At 39.6% G+C, this 24,347-nt stretch overlaps 1 protein-coding gene across 1 annotated transcript in view; it reads right to left on the reverse strand.

Annotated features, from left to right (window-relative positions):
- Positions 1-9,509: 9,509 nt before the first annotated feature.
- The window catches only part of LOC149265302 (putative glycerol-3-phosphate dehydrogenase [NAD(+)] 1, cytosolic), a 66,534-nt gene continuing 51,696 nt past the window's right edge, over positions 9,510-24,347 (reverse strand). Inside the window, exon 5 of the mRNA XM_089429272.1 lies at positions 9,510-9,859. Within this exon, the coding sequence (XP_089285398.1) occupies positions 9,733-9,859 (127 nt within the window). The 3' untranslated portion in view covers positions 9,510-9,732. The remainder of the gene's footprint in view (positions 9,860-24,347) is intronic.

The raw sequence follows: 24,347 nt of genomic DNA on the forward strand, positions 1-24,347 counted from the left end.
CTAGAATGTTCTCCAATCTGCAAAATTTTCCACTGCTTCAAAGTTCTCTTGTTGAACTTCATTCCTTTAACACATAAGCATCTTCTTTCTTACAATCATGCTTCATACTTGTACCTCACCATCACTGTATGCAAGAATCACGTTCTCTTGCAAAAAAAAATTGTGTTTTTGGTTTTTTACTTCAAGTGAGCAGACAACACCGCTTTGATGAAGTTAACCCCACTTGACCAATTCAATTTTAAGGATTCCAAAGCGAGTCTATCAGTCACCCACTATGATCTCTTGTTTACAGACCTCCACAAATCGGAATTGGTTCTTAATTTCAATAGTTGTGCTGACAATGCTATTAATCCACACTAGCGATCCACATTTTCAATCAAAGTCGAAAGCCCGAATCTCTTAAAAATTAGACCATGAACCTCAAATTTTATTAGTCCTTCAACCCCAGGGGGTTAATTTAAAAACCTCCATGTGATCATAGTCAAGACCAAGGGCTTAACTCCTAAGACGCTAAGGCCTATCGCCCTCTCCCATTAGCACTTTCTCATATTAACCATTTCCCAAGTATATCTGGGGGTTCGAGTTAATTCGAGGCTATAACATTCCCCGAGATCAGATGTGTTTGCCTGACTGCATTATCCTTGAACAATGTTGGTATCTGGTATCCGGAGGATCTAAATGTTCAAGGAATGACTACCTTCCAATTGAACTAGATAGTTGAATGTGCTTCGAGGACCCTATGAAGGCCCAGATGCTAGATTCTCCTTCGTCCCTTGATCAAAATACGAAGGTCTGGTTTTACTTCACCATACCTCTACTTAGATCAACCAGATATAGCTTATAGTAATTTGACAGGGGGTCCACTCCTCGAGATTTGTACTAAACCTTAGTCTTAGGATTCGGTGACTTGCTTGATTACTTACGCATCGACCCTATTGAACGACTTGAGGTCGAATCACTGTGTCACACACCGGATATTGGCTATCTCGCAGATGAATCTGGGATCTGGATGATTCACTCCAAACACAAAGTGAAAACCTCCTTTGGACCCGAATTCATGGAATGATAACTCCCGAACCAGATAGACAAAAATTTTATGACAAAAATTTCTCATGCTTCTGTCAACTGACATTAAGCTCCAAAGTTTATTATTTCGCCAAGATTTTCAAGTTTTACAAATGTCGCAGATCTCTCGAATCTAAACTCCCCCAGGGAACTCCGTACTGAAGTTTCGACCAGACTTCTCCTTGGGTCTTTGTCTCGAGATTTCAAATGATTGAAATTTAGATGACGCTCACACTTCCAAACCTTATTCATCGGATTTAAGTTTGAACTTTGTCGCAAACTTCAGATCTCAATCGATCATCCTTCATCACTTGATTCTTCCTGCAACAATGAAAAACTCAACAATGATCAACCTTTATATACACAATCTTGAACTTTCTCATACCTAGATTATAAACGCATTCATTCAATAACACAAGTACTAACTTCCTCATACCTAGACTATAAAAGCATTCATTCAATAACACAAGTATTAACTGGCAATCTAATTCATTTAATTTGGAATATATACATAATACATATCGACATATTTCAAATTTCTTAAATGCTCTTGAGCATTTACATTAGTTGGTGCATCTTTCATTTTTTTCTCTTAAACCTTTCTTGGTTGCTAAACCACTTTTTTCACTCAGTCACTCCCCTCTCCCTTCTCTGCCTTACTTATTTACAAAATGAAGATTCGTTGAGATCCACTAAAAGTGGATCAAATCATTCAATTCTTGAAAAATATCATACTCATGCTTCACACTCAAAATAGTGGATTACGTATCATGAGGAATTAATTCCTCATTCTAATCAATTTCTATTATATCATGTTTAGAAAACAAACCTCCTAATCCTATATGTATAACTTAATTAAATGAAATTAAATTAAGGGAACTCACCCTTTAGTAAATGTGATAAGACTTTTTAAGTCTGGTTGACTTTGAAGAGATGCTCCTACATCATAAATAATAGCCCAAGAGTTTAATTTGAAGTTGTACTTGATTATCTTTTCTTTAGAATGGATGATTTGTTAACTAATTGCCCAAAAAAAAAATAACATATTTTTGAAATTTAAGTTAATCAATTAAACTATTTTGAACACACTTGGTTACCCCCATATTTCTACATAGTTTGTCAAAAATTGTGTTTTTTATGGGTTGGTAATTCAAAGAAAACAGTTGAAAACACCTTATAGCTTTGAGGGTTAGCTTAGTTGGTCAAGTCCTCGTCATTAAAAGCGCCTCTGCTAGAAGTCATTGGTTGAATTATTTCGACACTCTCGAGATAAAGCTCTGTGGTTGAGCCGGAAAGAACTGATCTTTTTGAGTAGATCTGCGTGATACAACTATTGTATCGGTGTAGCAGTCACCGATTTCCAATGACCATACAACATAGAAACACAACCAAAAAAACACCTTGTATATATTTAAACTTTACAAACTTTCATATTTAATGAATTCAAAATTTATTGTGAGAAATGGTTTCACAGTTTGTACTTCTATGGTCCAATCATTATTCCCCAATCCAATTCTTTGACATTACCAACTAGTATTTATGTACAATAAAAGGCCTAACCCCAAAGGCTAGTTAAATTAGTGGAAACATCTTCCCAAGACATGTTGTCAGAGGAGCTCTTAGATCACAATGCCAAGTCCAATCAAGCCCCTCAAGGTTACAGTCAACTATTTATGTACAATAATGATCCATGCGGATGTTGGTGACCACCCACTTATCCTACTTGGACCCCCACAACTGTCTCTTTCATTTTTTCAATTTCTTTAATTGTAGCGCAATTTACTATTTTTAGCAGTTTTTAGGGTCCTGAACTTCCGGAGCTGTTTTGAGGCCCTAAACAACGTTTTTTGGGAAATCTGCGAGCAACATGGGTCTTTGGACTAATGTTGTTCTTCCTAAAGTTGTAGTCCTCTGGTAGATCTTTCTAACGAGCTATTGTGCGCTTCAAACGAAGATCGTATGCCAAAGTTACTATCCCGGGAAGTTGATGTACCAATTTACCCAAAACGAGGCCCATATTTGGTGTTTCATCTCCTAGGGTTAGGTTTTTGTACATTTAGGGTTTTCCATTGTTTCTCAACAATAAATAGGCTTTCAAGCCTCATTGTAACATAGTTCAGAAGCATGTAGCTACCACATCTCTTCTCAGAGATAATCTACCATCGCCCTAGCTCGTTTATTTCCATTTTTGTTTGTAAGCATATTTCAGTGTTTTACATTAATGAAATGAAGTATTATTTCCACTACATCTTTGTATTTATGGTTATTTCTATAATTTGTTGCGTTCCTGTTTAAATCTGGATCAGTGGTATCAAAGAGATCTACTCTTTCTCTGTGTTTTTTGCATGTCCCCAATGAGGTCGGGATATAAGAAGTTAGGGCTTGAACTGGTCAAACCTTTGCAAGACCAGCCTTGCAAATCCTGACGGCCTCCCATGGCGGATGAAAAGAAAGATGAGGGGGCAGGAGATCCTATCAAAATCTTGCTCAATGAAGCGCTCGAGCGGCAAAGGAATGTGATCATGGACAACTTTGCCCAAATCCTTCACCGGCTACCCAGAGGCGACGCACCGCCTTCCAACTGCGACTCTGGAAACGCCACACCCTTTAAGGTACAAGTTAATTTTGAAATCCCCATATTGGAGGGTCAAATAGACACAGATGTCATAGATAAATGGTTAAATCTGCTAGAGGATTATTTTTCTGTTCATGATTTTTCCAGTCGGGAAAAGATTATTTTTCACTCTTCTCAAAGCAGCCCTCCACGTCAAGAACTGGTGGGAAACCTACTGCGAGCAGAAGGATGAAAGTACAGGCTCATTATTTTCAGTTGCACCCACTTGGAATACATTCCGAGATGCCATCAAGGAGTAGTACTACCCTATCAAAAGTTATGAGGACAAATACATAAAGTGGACCACGTTGCGGCAGGAAAGGGACCAAGATGTGCAGGAGTTCACAAACATTTTTCATACCCAGGGTATCAAGGATTCTGAGCTGCATTTGGTACTCAAATACCGCAGATGCCTACACAGATACATCCAGGATGAGATGGAGTTCCTGAATATCTCCTTGCTCGGCATAGCGTACCGATACGCTGTCAAAATCGAGCAGAAGTTTAAACAAAAGAAGCAGGACTTTGGATCTGCAAATCCAAAGAACAAAGGACAAAGCCAAGGCGGGGTGACACAAGTCAACCCGTTAAAGCCGCAAGAAAAGAACAACACCATGAAGTCGAAGAAGGACACAGAAAAGTGGTGTGAGTTCCATAAGAGCACCACTCAACACAAGTGAGTGTAGGACCAAGCATTCGCTGGTGGCCGAGTTGAAGGCTTCAAAATCATATGCATGTTCCGACCCTGAGTCAGAACCCGACAAGGGGAATGACAAAGGGAAGCAGATCATTGATGCGGAGCCCAGCGCCATTGTTGCCACTGCCAAGATCCAGAAGAATGAGCCCGAAGATCCAGAGGAGGGGGAACGTCTTTTCCACTCACAGATGTGGGTGAAGGGTTCGCCGCTGCAATTCATTGTTGACAGTGGGAACCAAAAGAACCTCATTTCAGCAAAGGTCATGAAGCGGTTGGGCCTACCGACTACACCACACCCGCAACCGTACAGTATCGGGTGGCTTCACCAAGGACGAGATCTCCGAGTTCGCCAGCAGTGTCGCCTTCCCTACAGCATCAAACCCTTCACAGACGAGGTATTGTGTGATGTTGCACCTCTGGATGTTTGTGATGTACTATTAGGCCAACCATACTTATGGAGGCGGCATGTTGTGTATGAGTCAAGGCCTCGCGTTGTTATTATTACTTTTGGTAATTCATTATACAATATCCCAGAGGTAGCCCCACCTACTGCCACCTCTTTGATACTGCTAAGAAACGCAGGAAGCTCATCTCGCAGACCAAGAAATTCATTTTCTGTCTGGTTCGCTCCCAAGTAAAGGGAAGATCGTCACCACATCCATGACTCCCGCGAAGGGTTCCTCCACTCAGCAATAGCAGTAGAGGGATACGGTCATGAAAGAACACAGGAACAACTTCTCCTCACCCACAGGGTACCACACAAGTTTCAGGTGGACAACAAAGTTTGGTTCCATCTGCAAAAAGAATGCCTTACAAGAGCCTATCAGAAGCTCTGACCACTCCGACATGGTCCTTACACCATTACCAAGGCTATGGGAAACAATGCTTTGGAGCACAACATTCCCCCATTCTTTCGCTTGCACGAGTGTTCAATGTGGATCATCGTCAACTATGCTTCCCACCATTACTAGACACATCAGAGGTTGCAGAACAACTCACCAGGGACCAAGTTCAGCAGAAGTTTCCTCATCTCATGGAGGAACTCAACGCAATGGGAACTATTACTTCCTAAGGGGGGAGAAATGATCCAGATGGATTTTGGTGGCCTCCCACCTATCCCACTTGGACCCCCACAACTGTTTCTTTCAGTTTCCTTAATTGTAGCACAATTTACTATTTTTAGCAATTTTTCTAGTCTTGAACTTCCGAAACCGTTTTGAGGCCCTAAACGACGTTTTTTGTGAAATCTAGGAGCAACATCGATCCATCCATGGACCGATGTTGCTCTTCCCAAAGTTATAGTCCTCAGATAGATCTTTCTAACGAGCTATTGTGCGTGTCAAATGGAGATCGTAATCTAAAGTTTTGACCCCGGGAAGTTGATGTACCAATTTACCTAAAACGGAGCCCATAGTTTGGCGTTTCATCTCCTAGGGTTAGGTTTTTAGATGTTTAGGGCTTTCCATTGTTTCTCAACAATAAATAGGCTTTCGAGCCACATTATAACAATGTTCAGAGGCATATAGCCGCCACATCTCTTCTCAGAGATAAGCTACCATCGCCTTAGCTGGTTTATTTCCATTTCTTTTTGTTACTAAACATATTTTAGTATTTTACATTAATGAAATGAAGTATTATTTCCGATGCATTTCTGTATTTATGGTTATTTCTGTAATTTGTTGCGTTCCTGTTTAAATCCGGATCAAATAAACGATTTAGCCTTACCCCATTCGATTGGATGCTCTACTCATAGCATGTTGTCGACTAAGAGACCTTCGGTCACAAGTTTGAATCTAATTGAAACTGTCAATGCTTGCCCGCTACTACTTATGTTTGGTGACTAAGGCGCCCTCTATGTTAATATTCTTGAAAAGAGAGAAATATGAAATATTTTCCTTTAAAAATATGTATAATAAAAAACATTTTTTGTTTTTATCTAATTCCATCCATGTATGTACAATAAAGGACCATCAAACAATTATTTAACAATTATTTAGCTTTGTTTGGTGTTGTGTGTTTTAAACGGAAAGAACCTTCGAACAATGATTTAGCATTATTTGATGTTATGTTTTTTTTAAACAATTAACCTTTTTATTAATTACATGGTTTTGTATTTGGGTTCCATAATTCCTATAACTTATCTCACAAATACAATTATTATCTCCAATTTTTTAACCCCTAAACAATAAGTTCCTCTCCCCCACAATAATGATAATACTTTTTTTTCACATAATAAGCCAGGAGCTTGCTCTAAAAGTTGAAATTCAAAAAATTACAAAATTGTGTTTCTTAATCTATCAGCCATTTTCAATTCATAACATGGTTTTTTTTTGGGAATTACGTAGATAATCTTACTCATTCCATAATCTTACTCATTCCAAAAGTCCAACTATCTCCATTTTCAATTCATAACATGGTTTTTTTGGGAGTTACGTAGATAATCTTACTCATTCCAAAAGTCCAACTATCTCTACTATAAGTTTTTTTCGATAATAATAATAATCTATTTTCCGATAATAATAATACTATTTTTCGATAATCTTCATAATTTCCAAAAGTCCAACTATCTCTACTATAAGTTCTTTTCGATAATAATAATAATCTATTTTTCGATAATAATAATACTATTTTTCGATGATAATAATAATTTTTTTTCACCATCATAATGAAGGAAGAGATTGCAAAGTTAGAATTGTAAGATTGCAAAGTTAGAATTCAAAAAATTACAGTAATATTAAAATTCAAAAATAAATTATTTACTAATTTCCAAACTTATAAGTTTCAATTATAGTTTCAAAAACATAAATAATTAATTAATTCCAACTAATAAGTTCATCTTCCCCTGTAATGATAATAATAATTTATTTTTCGCCCCAATGGGCGAAGAGTTTGCTATAAACGTTAGAATTTAAAAAATTACAAAGTAAAAGGAAGACCATTTGATTAATTAGTTTCGAGGTTTGGGAAAGACTTAAAAAAAGAAAAATCCCGTTGTATATACTAAATAATAAATATTTAGCATTATTTTCTTAAATATTTATATATTTATATTATTATGTATTATTTATTCTTCATATTTTCATTTATAAATATTCATTTTTATATTATTATAAATATTCCTTTTTATATTATTATGTATTATTTATTCTTCATATTTTCATTTATAAATATTTTAGACGTGCCTTATATATTGTACTATTAATGTTTAATACGTGCCTTATATATTGTACTATTAATTTTTAATTTTTATTAAGTACTACACTAAATCAACTTATAACATATCCTACATTAACGTTGGAAATGAAAATTACACATTTCCCATACATTGCAATGTACAAAACTTTAAAGTGATCAATCTACAGAGAACTGAAAACAATCTTGTAAAGAAGATCCATCCCATGACAGGAATCAAGCCTACAACGTCCTCGTCCAACTGCTGACCTTCCATTGTCCCCGCTGAGAAAATGTAGAAATGGATTTTCATGAGTGTGAAAATGTAGCAAAAGTTTTGATAGGCCAAATGACCTTATTTGTATGCTTTTAACGAGACAATCACATTAGATAAGTTGGCTTACACTCCTCCATGCATTTCCAAAATAGTGGCATGAACAGAACAGCAGCTTGCTTTGTTTTGGCTCCCAAGGGAAGCACAAGGAGGCTGAATTAGACAACTGGCTTTGTTGTGACCCGTTTACATGCATTTCCAAAATAGTGGCATGAACAGAACAGCAGCTTGCTTTGTTTTGGCTCCCAGGGGAAACACAAGGAGGCTTAATTAGACTACTGGCTTTGTTGTGACTTGTTTATGAGGTTTGATTAGACTGCCAAATAGCTTCGCCAACTGGAAAGGAAAAGCACATTGGAGGTTTACAGTATATATCACTATCTCAAACGATAAACAAAATGGACGACTCTAGAAAATAAATATTTCGACCAACCGCTTGCACCCATTCTCTTGTCCAGAAGAAAATAAAATAAACGGGTTCTTTTCATGAAACGCTTCGCATGCCTTTTTAAATCCTAACAGAAAATTGAAACCAGCTTGCTACTATTATTTTAAGACATTAAGTCGCATAAGGAACAATGCACGCCTGCCTCTAAAGCTTAACGGGGACATAGGCAGCAGGATTGCATCTCCTTCGTCCTCTTCACTAGTTTGACAGTAAAGACCTGCGGCAACTGTCAACAGACAAAATAGTGGCTATGTCTTATATGCTTGACGAGTACAGACTGTAGTCAGCACTTGAACTGTACATGCAATGACATCCAGTGCATGTTTAGAGATTTGGTTTAATCAACACAAACCCAACCATTCAGATTAGAGAACGCTGATCATGGATGGGAAAAAGTCATAACAAAGTATTAAGTAGTTCCCGATAAACAAATATAATTACAGAAATACCACATGCTCTCAATGTTGGGACTGCAATCAAGATTCAAAAGTCAATGCAAACAAACAAAAATCGAAGGCACACAGGTATCTGTAGGCAAAAATAAAACATCACTTTGCTGTTGATATGTTGCACTCAATTGCCCCCAGGGCAGCACAATTGACAATTGCCATGATATAAAATCTTTGTGAAGTGTGGTTCGAGGTTCAAATCGCCCTGAAAGCCTTGTGAGCCATCCTGGGGGCGCACATGGGTTCACCTACAGATTTAGTAGTAGTTGGAATCAACCCCGCATCAAGTGAAGAAGAAGATATGTTGCCATCAATTGTTGAAATCAAATGGCAAATTCGTCATGCAAATATACACCATGGTTGACATGCAACCTCCAAATTTTCAGAATCCGGATCATCAATGTATCATTATATCATATAAAACATGAACTCTACACTCAATAGAGTAAACAAGGCCATTTGCTAATCTTGAATCACTTTTGGCATTCTTCTACATTGATAATTCTCTAATATTTTGTGCACGAGTAAAGCGTTGGAAAGGTTGAAACATTTAAATATACATGTTAGCGTTCAATTAACAGGGGGCGTATCTTCCCTCCACAACGCTCTTTGATTAGCAAACATTCCATCGCAGAACTAATTTTATATTCCCCATTCCTTACGAACTAAAGAAATCAAAACACGCGCTTGCTAAGGAAGAAAAGTGGGAGGCTCTTGCATGTTTTGCTGAATACAGGGAAATCAGATTGATATAATATATTAAAGTTGCATGTTTCCCTTATACAGAACACTTTGCAAAGTCGCCTTGTAGCTTCCAAATATGTAAACGAATAAATTTATACACAAAAAGAAAAGGAAAGACGGAATGATAAAACAGATCCCAATGACTTCGACTTAAGCAAGAACTCAATTTCCTACATGCAGTACCAATAAGCCAACCACTCTCATTGAACTTTATTGAGATTGCCCTAGGAGTGAAGGCCTGTAGAAAGCATGACTCTGGGCAATTTCAATTCGCTCCCGAGGATCATGCATGGTCTCATCCCGTAACGCTTGAAGAATTGCCTGTGTTGAGGAGTCCCTGTTCACAGAAAGGTATCAAATAAGATTTCCACATTACATTGGGTTGAAATTATAACATCTGGGTGTTGCCAATAAATAAAATACAAGTTTCATAACAGTGCGCACACAGAAAAAAAAATAACAAAAGATAATTATAACCCTGATTTATCGTCAATCAGAAGAAACAATAAAGCTCAAGAGAGACTACAAAATATTTAGATATTTTCACTGGACTGCTTAATGTTTTGATTGATTTTCTCCATGTAAAGCTTACTAACTCTCACCTGTAATCTGACTTGTTTTATGAGGATTATGCTTATTTTCTCCATACTTTGCAATAGAATTGAGACTTGTTGCTTCATATGTTGCAAAACTTAAAGGCTTCTATACTACACTCTCTTCCTAATATATCCATTTTTAACACGTTTTGGACAAATGTTAAGTTGTGGTATGTTTTATGCTTAGGCCAATTTACTTTTCTTTCTTATTATTATTCATAGATTAGCAATCACATGTGCATAAGTAAAGTGCAGATAGAACATTAAACGAACAAACAGAAAACAAGCCAAGACAAAAGACACAAGATGTGGCGGCTAGCTAGGGACAAACCCCACAATGTGTAGAGAAACCCTTTGATCAAATCTTCTTTTATCTTCAATAATTCAGCAGAGAGAAATAGTACAATAAATCTTATTTATATCAGCAGTAGCAAACCCTAGATCAGCAGCATCAGCATTAGCGACTTCATCATCAAGATTCAAAACTAAGGCAGTGGATATCTCACAAACCGACCGTCGGATCGGCTTGATTCCACCACCAAAAAATGCAGCCTTCAGAGGAGGTCCAGATGGACCTACAGCACAGTTCAGAAGAAGAGGTTTGATTGTCAACACTGGTCAAAGTTTGGATCTACAATTGCAGCTTCAGGTTCAACAGCTTCCTTCCACGTGTGAGAGAGAGTCTCTTTTCTATGCAGTAGAGAAGAGCCTCTTTTCTGCACAGGAGAGAGAGAGAGATGTGCTGAGATGAGTGAGTGCAAATGAGGAAAATTCCTCCTGTATTTATACACAACTGTTGACGTTTGAATAGATGCGACTATTGGGCTTTTGAGCCTACATGAGTTGTAGGTCGGCTTGATAATTATCCCATAATCAAAATAAAGTCATATCTCCATAAATACTTATCGGAATCGGATGATCTTTAGATCAATCCTACACCTCTCAATGAGAGGAATCTAATAAAAATATTATCAGCCATGAATAAGATGATCCACATGGAGTTTGGCCCTAGTTGCCAATTTTAACACTCCCTCTCAACTAGCGACAACTTCATCTGCAATCTGTCTGTCGGTCGCTACTATTCATCCATCAAATGCACTGCCCTGTACAGCTTGACCCCTGCTCTGCTCTACTCTATCCTGCCTGCTTTGCTCTGTTCTGCCTGCTCTGCTCTGTTATGTTTTGCCCTGTTCTGATCTACTCTGTTCTGATATGCTCTGCTTTGTCCGAATTATGAAGAGGAAAAAATGATCGACGATGTATCATACTAACTCAAAGTCAGTCTCAGGGTATGTACCACTGGTCCTAGACCAGTGTCAACCGACCCGAAGTTAGCGTCATAGTGGGTACAACTCCTACCACTGGTCCCAGACCAGTATCATCCTCCACTAACTCAAAGTCAGTCTCAGAGTGCGTACCACTGGTCCCAGACCAGCCTCAACCAACCCGAAGTCAACGTCATAGTAGGTACCACTCCAACCACTGGTCCCAGAGCAGTATCGTAGTCTCAGAGAGTGTACCACTGGTCCCAGACCAGTCTCAACCGACCCGAAGTCAGCGTCATAGTATGTACCACTCTCACTAGTCCCAGACCTGTTTCAACCGACCCGAGGTCAGTGTCAGAGTATGTACCACTCTCACTGGTCCCAGACCAGTCTCAACCGACCCGAGGTCAGTCTCAGAGTACTACACTGACCCGAGGTCAGTCTCAGAGTATGTACCACTGGTCCTAGAGCAGTCTCAACTGACCCAAAGTTAGCGTCATAGTAGGTACAACTCCTACCACTAGTTCCAGACCAGTATCATTGATCCCAGATCAATGAAGGTCATCCTAGCGGAGGGAGTACGGTAGATACAGCGATGCGTCCATCGGTACTACTATGGTCCCTAACTTCATTTCCCTGCTCATTGATCAGATGAGAGGTACTTCCCATGAGTCCCAGACTGCATGGGTAGGATGCCTTGACAGGAGAACTTAATCAATCCCGTCCTCACAGGAGAACTAATCATCCTGCTACACAATTGCCATGGAGAACACATCATCCAGGCCTCCCAAAAGAACTAATCATCCTGCTACATAATCGTCATGGAGAACACATCATCCAGACCTCACAGGAGAACCAATCATCCTGCTACATAGTCGCCACGGGGTGTACATGTACACCACCAGGGGATAGTGAATCACCCTGTGGTCATATGTCGCTCCAAGAAGTACCCTGCAAGCCCTCAGAGCTCCCAGTGCTCAATGCATCATACAGGACCCTCATCGAAGCGTCTTTGAACAACACCAAGTTGTTCTCGAAAAGTCAAGAATTTTACTTGGCTTTGTCAGAATGTTAGCGACCTGTTCATTTGTACCGATATGTTGGAGCCCGATAGCTCCTCGCTGCACCATATCTCGAATATAGTGGTACCTGATATCGATATGCTTGGAGCGATCATGAAATACGGGATTCTCTGACAAACGAATCCCACTCTGGTTGTCACATAGGATCACGGTGGTATCCAATGTAAATCCAACAGCTCACTAAAGAGCTTACGCAACCAGTCTGCCTCACAGAAGGCCATGCTAACAGCAATATACTCTACTTCAGCAGTCCTCAAAGCCACCGACTTTTGCTTCCTGCGCATACAGGATAACGAAGCAAATCCCAAGGAAAAACAGCACCCAAAAGTGCTCTTACAGTCCTCCACATTGCCTACCCAATCAGCATTAGTGTATCCAAGTAGTCTCACATCTCCGACAGTGTATCTTAACCCATATGTAATTGTGCCACAAAGATATCTTAACAGATTCTTGGCACCAATCCAATGTATGTGGTGAGGTTCAACCATATGTTGACTCAACGTGTTGACTGCGAAGCATATATCTGGACGGGAGTTCACTAAGAACATTAATGCTCCAATGAGTTGCCAATACTCGGTAGCATTTCGTAAAACGGGTCCAGCAGTACTACCGCTTAACTTCTTGAAGTCAAGCTCCAGCGGGATAGGTACAGGCTTGCAGTGCACCATATCAGATCTTTCTAGAATCTTCACCACATATTTTCCTTGAGATAGGAAAATTTCACTTGACTTCTGCCAAACTTCAAGTCCTAGGAAATAGTGCATCAGTCCTAGACCCTTCATTTCAAATGCAGAAGCCAACTCCCTCTTACATTTGTGAATGAGAGGGTCTGCGCCTGTTAGGAAGAGGTCATCCACATACAGCACCAGTATGAGAGGTTTGTCATCTTCAACCTTAAAGTAAAGGTTAGGATCGGCTTCACTCCTAGTGAATCCCAGCTTCATCAAGTAGCTATCGATCCTCTCATACCATGCTCGAGGTGCTTGCTTCAACCCGTAGAGAGCTTTCTTCAACCTGCATACATGAGATTTTTTATCATAAATCTCAAATCCTTCGGGTTGCTCCACGTAGACCTCTTCTTTGATTGAACCATGCAAGAACGCGGTCTTGACATCCATCTAATGTAGGTTCCATCCTTGTGAAGCCGCAAGGGCTATGATCGAGTGGATGGTCGTATATCTGGCAACAGGTGCAAATATCTCATCATAGTCTATACCTTCCTTCTGGGAGAAACCACGAGCAACAAAACGAGCCTTATACTTTTCCGTACTTCCATCTGTTGCATGCTTTATCTTGTAAAGCCATTTAGAAGTGACAATTGTCTTGTCCTGGGGTCTGGGAACTACTTCCCAGACATCATTCTTTATAATAAACTCATATTCTTCGGTCATAGCATCCTTCCATACTTGATGCTTGACGGCATCTGAGAATGATGAAGGCTCATTTTGTATGATCGTGCTCATGATGGTCAGGTATCCCTGATACCTGTTAGGTTTCTTACTTTCACGGAAGGTTCCTTGGGGTGCAACATGTCCTTCAGCATCATCAAGTAGCCCCTAAGCCATGAAGACCTCTTCCTAGAAGAGGAGGGCTCATGTGGAGGAGGATCAATTGGATCCATGGGTTCTTCCATATCAGGCATTGTTTCATCATCCTTTTCTTTCGGTTCCTTAGTGTCGACTTCTTGAGAACTCCTCAAAGTCGGAAGATTGTCCACCTTGCTGAAAGCCATATCTTTGTCAAAGGTGATATCATGACTAATCATGACTTCCCTTTGACTGGATACATAGATTCTATAGCCCTTAGTATTTTCTCCATAGCCCACAAAGGTTCCTTTCTTTCCAGATGCACCCAATTTATTCATTTTCTCTTTCGGCACATGAAAATATACAAGGCTTACAAAAATTCTAACATGAGCTATGTCAGGTTTCTTACCGGTGGACATTTCTTCAGGAGTCTTAGAACCCAATGCTTGATGAGGGCATCGGTTTTGTACATATACGGCGGTGTTTGCAGCTTCAGCCCATAGAAACTTCGGAAGTCTTTGATCATGGAACATGGCATGGACAGCTTCCACAATCGTACAGTTCTTCCTTTCCACCACACCATTCTGTTCAGGAGTATATGATGTAGTAGTCTCCCTCTTGATGCCAACCTCTTTGCAAAAATCATGGAACTCGTTAGGTTCATATTCAATCCCATTATCAGTCCTTAAGATTTTGATCTTCTTTTCGGTTTGATTCTTGATCAAGGCTTTGAAGTGTCGAAACCAAGAGAAAACTTCATCCTTCTTTTTCAAAAAGTATATCCACGTCTTTCGAGAATAGTCATCTGTAAAAGTAAGGTAATATGAATATCCTCCCAAGGAGTTCACAGGCATCATACCAAATATGTCTGAGTGAACCAGTTGTAATATATCGAAGGTCTTGCTTTGGCTTGAGGGGAATGGTCCCCTTTTGAGCTTTCCTTTGGCACACCCTGGACATACACCTTCTTTCACTACTCGAAATTCGGGCATCCCGAACATACACCTTCTTTCTCTACTTGGAATTCGAGCATCCATGTTACCATTTGTCTTACATCGGGTAGAGCTTTGTAATGAAAGTGGGCAAACCTCCGATGCCAAAGTTCGCACTGAAGAGATGTGTTACAAGACATGACATCCAGCGAGCTTCCACCGACCTGATATAATGAATCAATTCGAAATCCAAGAGTGAAGGCATCTTTAACATTATTTTTCCATACACGTACCTTGCCATTATTGAAGGTCACCTTGTAGCCTTTGTCTTCCATTGCCGAGATGGACACTAGGTTCTTTTTGAGGTCAGGTGCATTTCAAATACATCATGGAATTTCTAGCCTTCTTGAATGGTTGTCCTCTTCCTTGATTCCCAGCACTCCTCTTACCTTTTCTGTTGAATTTGTCATTCCTTTGATTGCCATCAGAGGGATTTTGATCATCGTCTCGGTGTGAGTCCTTTCTATCAGGGCACTCCCTTGCATAGTGACCTGCTTTATCGCAGATGTAACATCGTCCTTTTCTTCCACCCTTAGGTCCAGCCTTTCTTTTTTATTTAGTCCCGGAATTGTTTCTTTTCTTAGCATGAGAAGAAAAGGCAGCAAGAGGACCTTTAGGCATGAGCATTTCTTGCTCTTCTACCCTTGTTTCTTCTTGAATGCATCTAGCCATTAATTCCTCGAAACCAGGAATTACATTATTGTTCATAAGAGTAGTCTTGAACACGTACCATTCAGATGGTAATCCTCCAAGAGTCATGAGTGCCATTTCCCTTTCAGTAATAGTCTCCCCAATAGATAGGAGATTGTTCCTGATTTCAGTGATCCTTAAGAAGTATGCTTGCATACTCTCATCTTTACCCTTCTTAATTTCCTTCAGCTTATTTCTAAGAAACAAAACTTGATTTTAAATAAACTCACCAATCTATCGTAGATTTCCTTGGAGGTGTTCAGGTCGAAAATGTAGGCCATCAAGTGCTTGTCGATAGAGTCCCGGATGATCTTCTTTGTTTTGACTTCTCCGGTTTTCCATTTGTTCCAAGCAGCAGCGGATGCATTTGTTGGAGGCTCAACAATATTGCCTCTCACATGGTCCAACACTCCTTGATCTTCTAAGGTTAGATCGATAGACATCTTCCATCCGTGATAGTCAGCTTTCTCAAGGAGCTTATCCTCGGCAGGAAAGCGGGATGAGGACCCCATAGTTCTTTACGGATAGCCTTGCCAATCTTCTCTTCGGTGATTGCTCTTGCTCTTACTCGGGCTTTGTCTTCACCTTAACTCTAATACCATGTTAACTTATGGTATGTTCTATGCTTAGAGCAATTTACTTTTCTTTCTTATTATTATTCATAGATTAGCAATCACATGTGCATAAGTAAAGTGCAGATAGAACATTAAACGATCAACAGAAAACAAGCCAAGACAAGAGACACAAGATGTGGCGGCTACCCAGGGACAAACCCCACAATGTGTGGGGAAACCCTTTGATCAAATCTTCTTTTATCTTCAATAATTCAGCAGAGAGAAATAGTACAATAAATCTTATTTATATCAGCAGTAGCAAACCCTAGATCAACAGCGTCAGCATTAGCGGCTTCATCATCAAAACTAGGGCAGTCGATATCTCGCAAACCGACCGTCGGATCGTCTTGATTCCACCACCAAAAAATGTGGCCTTCAGAGGAGGTCCAGATGGACCTACAGCGCAGTTCAGAAAAGGAGATTTGATGGTCAATGCTCGTCAAAGTTTGGATTTGCAGTTGCAACTTCAGGTTCAGCAGCTTCCTTCCACATGTGAGAGAGAGTCTCTTTTTTGCACAGTAGAGGAGCCGCTTTTCTGCGAGAGAGAGAGAGAGAGAGAGAGAGAGAGATGTGATGAGATGAGTGAGTGCAAATGAGGAAAAGTCCTCCTGTATTTATACACAACTGTTGATATTTGAATAGATTCCATTGTTGGGCTTCTGAGCCTACATGAGTTGTAAGTCGGCTTGATAATTATTCCATAATCAAAATCAATTCATATCTCCATAAATACTTATCGGAATCAGATGACCTTTAGATCAATCCTACACCTCTCGACGAGAAGAATCTAATAAAAACATTGTCAGCCATGAATAAGATGACCCACATGGAGTTTGGCCCCAGTTTCCAATTTTAACAACAAAAAAACAATATCCAACCATGCCACAAATAAGGATGAAAACACTCATTCTAGCAGTTACCCAATTTAGCTTAGATACCCCATAACTTAGATTGTCCCGTGAATCACAAATGCCCGGCCTGCCTTGAGATATATGTCGTAAAAAGGGGTCACCAACAAACGAAACAACGATAATTACATGGGTTGGGTCCGCTCTGGAGAGATTGGAGATGGAATAATAGCAAGCCATTTAATCTAATGTGACCAAGGATCTTTATGACAAGGTGTGGCACACGTCTAACATTGTCCCTCGCTTGAACCAAAGGTGAGGGTTTGGGGATCATGTCGCATGATGGTTGAGGAGGTCCCAGTACATCTGCAAATCACAATCTCCTTTTGAACAGAAAGTTTGGGTGTGGCTTCTGTTGCATCAAGAATTCACTATCAGGAGCAGGATTCACAGGGTTGGTATGAGAAATATTGTTTGTGTTCTGTCCGACAAGGATAAAACAGTTGAACATGTTATTTTGGAGATGTCAGTCAGCAAAAGTATTTTATGCATAGTTTTTGGCTAAATTTCACTTCCTTTTTCACTATGTCGCTTTCACAGAAAATTCTTATTCTGGGAGACACTTGGATGATTTGGGACAACTACAAATCCTTGTGGCCCACAATCCGGTTGATTGCAAATGGCTTTCCAAGGAAACATTATTGTAAAATTACTTTTCAGGAGGATCGCTCCCATTTTAACCTAGGGGATTTGAGCTTCTCCAACGAGATGTCAAGTCCCTTGCTCTTGGTGCACAAGGTCATATGTTAACATTTTTGGCCTTTTCAGGACAGCATTTTCCAGAACCCTGTTGTTCATGTGATGTACTTCTCTTTCTTCCATGATATACTTATTTGATCTATGTACCTATTACGAACCTAATTTGATATCAGATTATTAGAAATACTTCTAATATGAATTATGTTATCCAGAGGGACTTTAACAAGCTCAAACTATTACAAACACAAGCAACTAAACTAACAACAACCTGATTTATCTAGCAGACATAGTGAAGCCAGCTTACAGTAGAAACAACCATAAATTAGGGAATTGCAGTGCAGCAATTTAATCCAATGTTGCACAAAGCGGGAACATTTTTTGGAAGCGGATCCACAGAAGCGTCATTTCCCAAAAATCTAGGAAGCGAACCATCTCGGAAGCGTCTACTCTATATATATATATAAACATCCAAAATACCTCTATGATGCCTCTGAAATTCTATGGTGCCTCTCCCTACCAGAGCACATTTAGTTTTGTTACCCATAGTGATCTGGAAGTCCATCTGCTCCTCTTGATAGCTAGAGAAATATTCTCTAATTCTTGTCATATGAGCCAAAGCTCCACTATCAATATACCAGAAACTAGATGATGTTGAACCTGACACACACGCGAACTCATCCTCCAACCTAGAAGATAATTCTGAGGCTTCCTCACAGTTGATTTTGTCCATTATTTTTTGTGCTATTTCTCCTTTCCTTCCTAACGTTATTCTATACCAGCAAACTGATGCAAAATAATTGCATTCCCGCCGAAGATCTGCGCTGCAAGGAAAACACGGTTGCTCCCTCTACCTCTGGTAATCTTTGATCTGGAAAATTTATTCTCTGTCAACTCTCTCAGAGAAATAATTTTTTCCTCAAAAAAACGACCTTCTTGGCCAAAGGAACCGCATTGCCTCTGAGTGTTTCGAACTACTGCCAACACAAAGCTTCAAAATTCCTCTTCCCTTCTGCCACAAAGCTCTCTGGCTTCCAAGCTGTGCTCTAATACCATGTGAAAATCCCGTAACCCGGATCCTACTACAACCACTGATAATATTTCTTGTAGTTGTTAAATTAATTAAACAAACTATTTGCAATTTCCTATGGAAAATATTGAAATATATACACTGCAGCCTTCACAAAACAAATATTGTGGAAAAATAAATGCTGGAAAATTAGAGAAATTCTAGCACACACAAAGAATATTGACAATTATTTTTGGACAATTGTCCCCAAAAAACCCAATGTGGGAAAACCGATGCAGTAGATGAGGGTTTCTTTATTAATTCTTCAGCAGAAATTCAACTACAAGAATTCGGACAGCAAAACAGAGGAAAAACACTGAGAGAAATTTACCGATAAATTTTTCACTCTCCACAACAACTCCTTGACCCCGAGATGGACCCTCTGCGCAGTGCTCTAGTGGACTGTGTCTCTCCTCACGCTATCCTTTCCAAAATTCATTCTGCACTTCCCGGACCACTATTGATACTCTCTCTCTCTCTCCTGCAACTCACCCTCCAGCTCTATCTCCTCTACTAAACTTCAGCCACTGAGAAAATTGATCTGCCTGAGCAACTGAGTAACTGTTGATGTGTTTTCTCCAAGCCCATTGAGTTTCTTCTTATAATCTCTCATTGAGACATCAATGGCTAAGATTAAAACATAATCGATTGCTAAAATTAACTAGAATTTGATCCATGTCTTCCTCTAGAAGATTCTCACCATAATACCCTTTAATTAATCATATTTCCTAAGTTTAGACTTAAGAAACATTAAAAAACGATTAATTATTTTATTTAAGTAGTCTCTAGGTAGAATTTTTAAAACAATTTATGGGTTTTGGAGATCTCGTGTATTCTAGCCTCTCCACAGAATTTCAAGACTAGAACACATCTGATGCTACAAAAACTAACAAAGACTAAGCCAACAGATTCCAGATCTTGGTGTCTGGTACTTGACAGATTTCAGTATACCAGAGTAGTACCTCACTTGAAGCCTCAATTCTTCATGATGTTCATAGGAAGAAAACCTAGTACATCTAGAATAATTTTGCTTATGCACAGATTGGGCATACTATTTGAGGCTTATTAAAACTCCGTTCCAGACTTGTACATGCTTTGCTCTGTTGGCATATGCTATTGAGTCTTGACTGTGGCTTATAATAACTCTGTCCCTGGCATCTCCTTGTATCAGTTCTGTTGCCATTATCTCTATTCCTAGTAGTAAACTCGCTATGCTAGTCCTGTGTATTCATGATTGACTGTTCTTGTGTATTTATATTTGGGCATGGTGTCACAAGTAATGGTAATGTTGGACAGAATATTACCAGATGTAATGCCATTCGCCTTAACACCCAACTTATCTCAGTTCACTTTGGATTGGCTGTGGTCATGAATATCATTTTAAGGAATTAGACAGAAGTTTGACAACAAGCTTATTCACTCGTCGCTCGCTGGTTCTTTCTATATTACTCTTCCACAACCTATAGCCAAACTCCGCATACATTTAAACAATAGGTGTTGCTGATTCATTTATCCAAATTACAGAGAATATCATGGAATAGAGATAAAATCTGAAAGTGGTATCGTGCTTAGAAATGAAGCTGACAAATATGTCAATGTACAGGATTGCTTCCTTCTAGTTACCAATTATTAGTTGTATATACAGACAGAAATATTACCAGCATCTATTTTGATAACTTTTAGTAGGCATTACTTCATACATAACCGGTACTGCCATGAAAGTAAATCTTCTAATTACTATACCCCTAAAAGAACAAGGGACAATAAAATTTCTGTACCTACGTTATTTTCTTGATAGAAAGAAAAGTAATTACATGAGAACTTGCACTATGAAGTAAATGACAAGGATTCAAGATATTTTAGCAGTCAATATTGTACTTCATATTTTCCGGAAATTTCCGTCTCTCATTACATGATGTTTCTGCTCATCGTATTACATTAAGATGACTTATCAGCTCTGATCTCAGTTTCAAATGTCGAAGCAACTGTAGATTGGTTATATGTGATATGAAGTCTACTGTCCAAAACTGATAGGAGTTGAGCGTATACTTACCCTGATGGAGCAATCTTCAGCAAAATGAATTTTATAATTAGGCTACACTCTAAACTGGTTGGGAGTGTTATTTTTCCATCTAAATTTACGGATCAAGTTGTATCATAGGAGATGGAGAAACATCTGACAGTGACCATTCATCTTTCATTTCAATCTGTTTTCCTTGGCTGAACACTTGCATGAGGGAATTGAAGGGAACGTTATGGTATCCCCTTCATATTCCAAGCTTATCTCCTAGAGAGGGGTGTTCGTTCTGTCGTGTTGTGAGTACAAGTACAATATATTAAACGACTGTAAGTATAACAATGTAGTGTGACTTTCCCTTGAGGTGTAATATAGGATTTCTTTAGGGGCAGCAGTCAGATGGGGACCAAATTGACCAAACTGTAGGACTCGACTGTCCCCTCTTGTATTGTAACCATCTCTTAGGAACTCAGTCATGGCTCTCTCTCTAATTACAAGAGGGATATCTGGCAAAAAATTCCAACCTCCCCTAGATATTTTTCCCACAGTCTCAACTATAGGGTGGCACCCTGTTAGGTTAGATCTTCTTGAACCGAACAAAAAAAAAATAAGAGAGGGAGATACATAGGTATTATATACGGGGTTGTGTTACAGTTTCCTTGTATCGGGAGGAATTTTTTTTTTTTGTTAAATTAATTTTTTTAATGTATCCATTTTGACTTGATTTGTTTGGTCCTTCATTTCTTGTTTTAGATTTCATGTCTTTAGTTGTACCTAGGCATTAACAATTATATACATATATACATACATATACATATATAGAGAAAGAAATGTTGAGATTTGTACCCTGGGAGGTACTCCAAGCCCTAGGGTTCGGGGATTGGAGGTTGGAGCGCCACAAAAGCACTCGTGGGCGTGAAACCCAAGCCTCTGGGGGGCTTTGCACCCAAGCATATGGGTGTGAATCCATGAGGAGATTTCTACATGTGATTAATTGAGTTGATAGAGGACTTTGAGAGTAACCGGATGCAATGAAAAGCACTCGAATCTGAGTTGTAGAAGTGGAGATATGAATTTTTGAAGTTATGATGTGGGTTTGTGGCACAAAGGACATGTCAGCCTTGGGTTGAAAAGGTGCCCTTTAGGGCTAGACATTGCCACATGAGAAGTATAAAATGGAGGTAAGGGAAACCTCATTTCACACATCCTAAGTACAAATCATATCAAGTATACCTCTGAAATATTGCAGGACTGAGGCAGCCAAGCAAAGGGCTAGAAAGGATGAGTTTTGTGGAGCATCTTCTTGTTGGATAGTGCAACTTCTCTTGGAGAACAGGCCGCAGATTTCAGAGATGAGTTAGGGTGTTTTTTGTGCTTGGTTTAAGAGTGTATTTGTTTCTGTTATGGGCCACAGGTGTGCTGTAGCTACAGCAGCATGTGTGGAGAATTGTTGGAGGGTCAAGAGGCCTAGTTAGGGCCCTCTCCCCAAGACGCAGCCTAAACAGAGGGCATTAACGCTTGATCAGGGATTTGAACTCCTTGATGTAGCAGATCCAAGAGCTGTAGAGTGTCTTGAGGAGGATCCTTAGGCCTAACAGCAGCGTATTGGAAGCCTTGAAGGACAGCGAAGGGTGACAGGTGTTTTGACAAGGGAACACAGAGATTGGAGCAGTGTTTTGGGTATTGTAGCAGTGTGACTTCAGCCCTAACTAGAGCTCATGTAGCACAGATCCCTAGGAAAAGAGTAGACCAGCAGTGTGTTGGAGTTTGTGCTCTCTTGTTGATGTTTGATTTGCTAGATGGATGAGGATCCAGGTGGACAGTTTGTGGAAGTCTGTTAGCAGACAAGAGAATGGGTGATCCTAGTGGTTGGATGCCCTAACTAGTGAGCAGATGCTACAACAAAGATTGGTCACTTGTGGTCTGTTGGAAGGCAACGTGAGAATGGACCAAGTATGTACAGTGGATTAGGCATGTATGGTATGTTGGAGGACAGCGTGATAGTGCCCAAGTTGGAGCCCAGTGTGCAACACTTTGATGGACAAAAATAGTTGTTAGTGTGGCAGTTGTTGAGCTCAAGGTCTGATCAGCCAGGAGCAGTTTGAGTAGCCCTAGACTTGTGTTATGAAACCAGCTCAAGAAAAGATAGAAAAGATAGATCAACGCCTTAGAATTCAGCCTCTTCGAGGGGGCAACCTCCTTTACATTACATAAATGAACAATTCTTGGATGATACAAATGAAAAACCTCCTTTCTATATATAGGAGTCTAAGGAGTCACAATATAATCCAGCCGACCTAACAATAATATTATAAAGCCAAAAAATAACAATAGAGGGATTCTATGGGCACAATAATAACAATATGGGCACTAATGGGGCACAACAATATAAATAAGGGGTATAACTACAATAGTAATGGGGTAATCACTAGTATTATAGGGACCCAACATGCCCCTCTCCTTCAAAAAAGTGTTGTCCTCAACGCTTGAGTAGTTCTGGATACTTCTGCATAAAATTCTCATCCTCCCATGTGGAATCTTCAGCGGATAAGTTCTTCCACTTGATAAGATACTCTGAAATTGATCGATTTCGTAGCTGTCGAGTTCTTGTTTCTGTGACTGCTTCCGGTTCCAATATAATTTTTCCTTCCTCGTCAAGTTCTGGCAATATTGTTTGAACTGGGAGCTTGTCGCCTATAACCTTCTTTAAACATGAAACATGGAAAACTGGGTGCAATCGAGAAGCTGCAGGAAGCTCCAATTTGTATGCCATAGTACCAATCTTTTGCAACACCTTGTACGGACCATAATACTTTGGTGATAATTTATTATCCTTCTTAGCTTGCTTGAGGGACATTTGCTTATATGGTTGTAGCCGTAGGAATACCCAATCACCTACATCAAAACTTCTTTCACTGCGATGTTGATCTGCCTGTTGTTTCATTCTATTTTGTGCCAACACGAGGTTATCCTTTAAGAGTTGGAGGACTTGTTGTTGATGTTCGATGTGATGTTCCACTGCCTGAACCTTAGAATTTTCTCTTAAATATGATGTGATGGATGGTGGTTGATACCCATAAAGTGCCATAAATGGGGTCATTTTTGTTGCTGTATGGAAGGAAGTGTTATACCACCATTCAGCCAGAGGCAACCATTTGACCCATTGTGTCTGTTTATCAGATACAAAGCAACGAAGATATCCTTCCAAACATTTGTTTACTATCTCAGTTTGCCCATCAGATTGAGGATGATAAGATGAGCTATGAGCTAACTGAGTACCAAGACAAGAAAATAATTCTGTCCAAAAATTTCCAGTGAAAATGGGATCTCTGTCACTTACAATAATCTTTGGGTTTCCATGTAGCTTTTG

The sequence above is a fragment of the Pinus tabuliformis genome, chromosome 6, assembly GCF_031772625.1.
Source record: "Pinus tabuliformis cultivar Carrire ecotype Pingquan chromosome 6, CPIR1, whole genome shotgun sequence".
Classification (NCBI taxonomy): Eukaryota; Viridiplantae; Streptophyta; class Pinopsida; order Pinales; family Pinaceae; genus Pinus; species Pinus tabuliformis.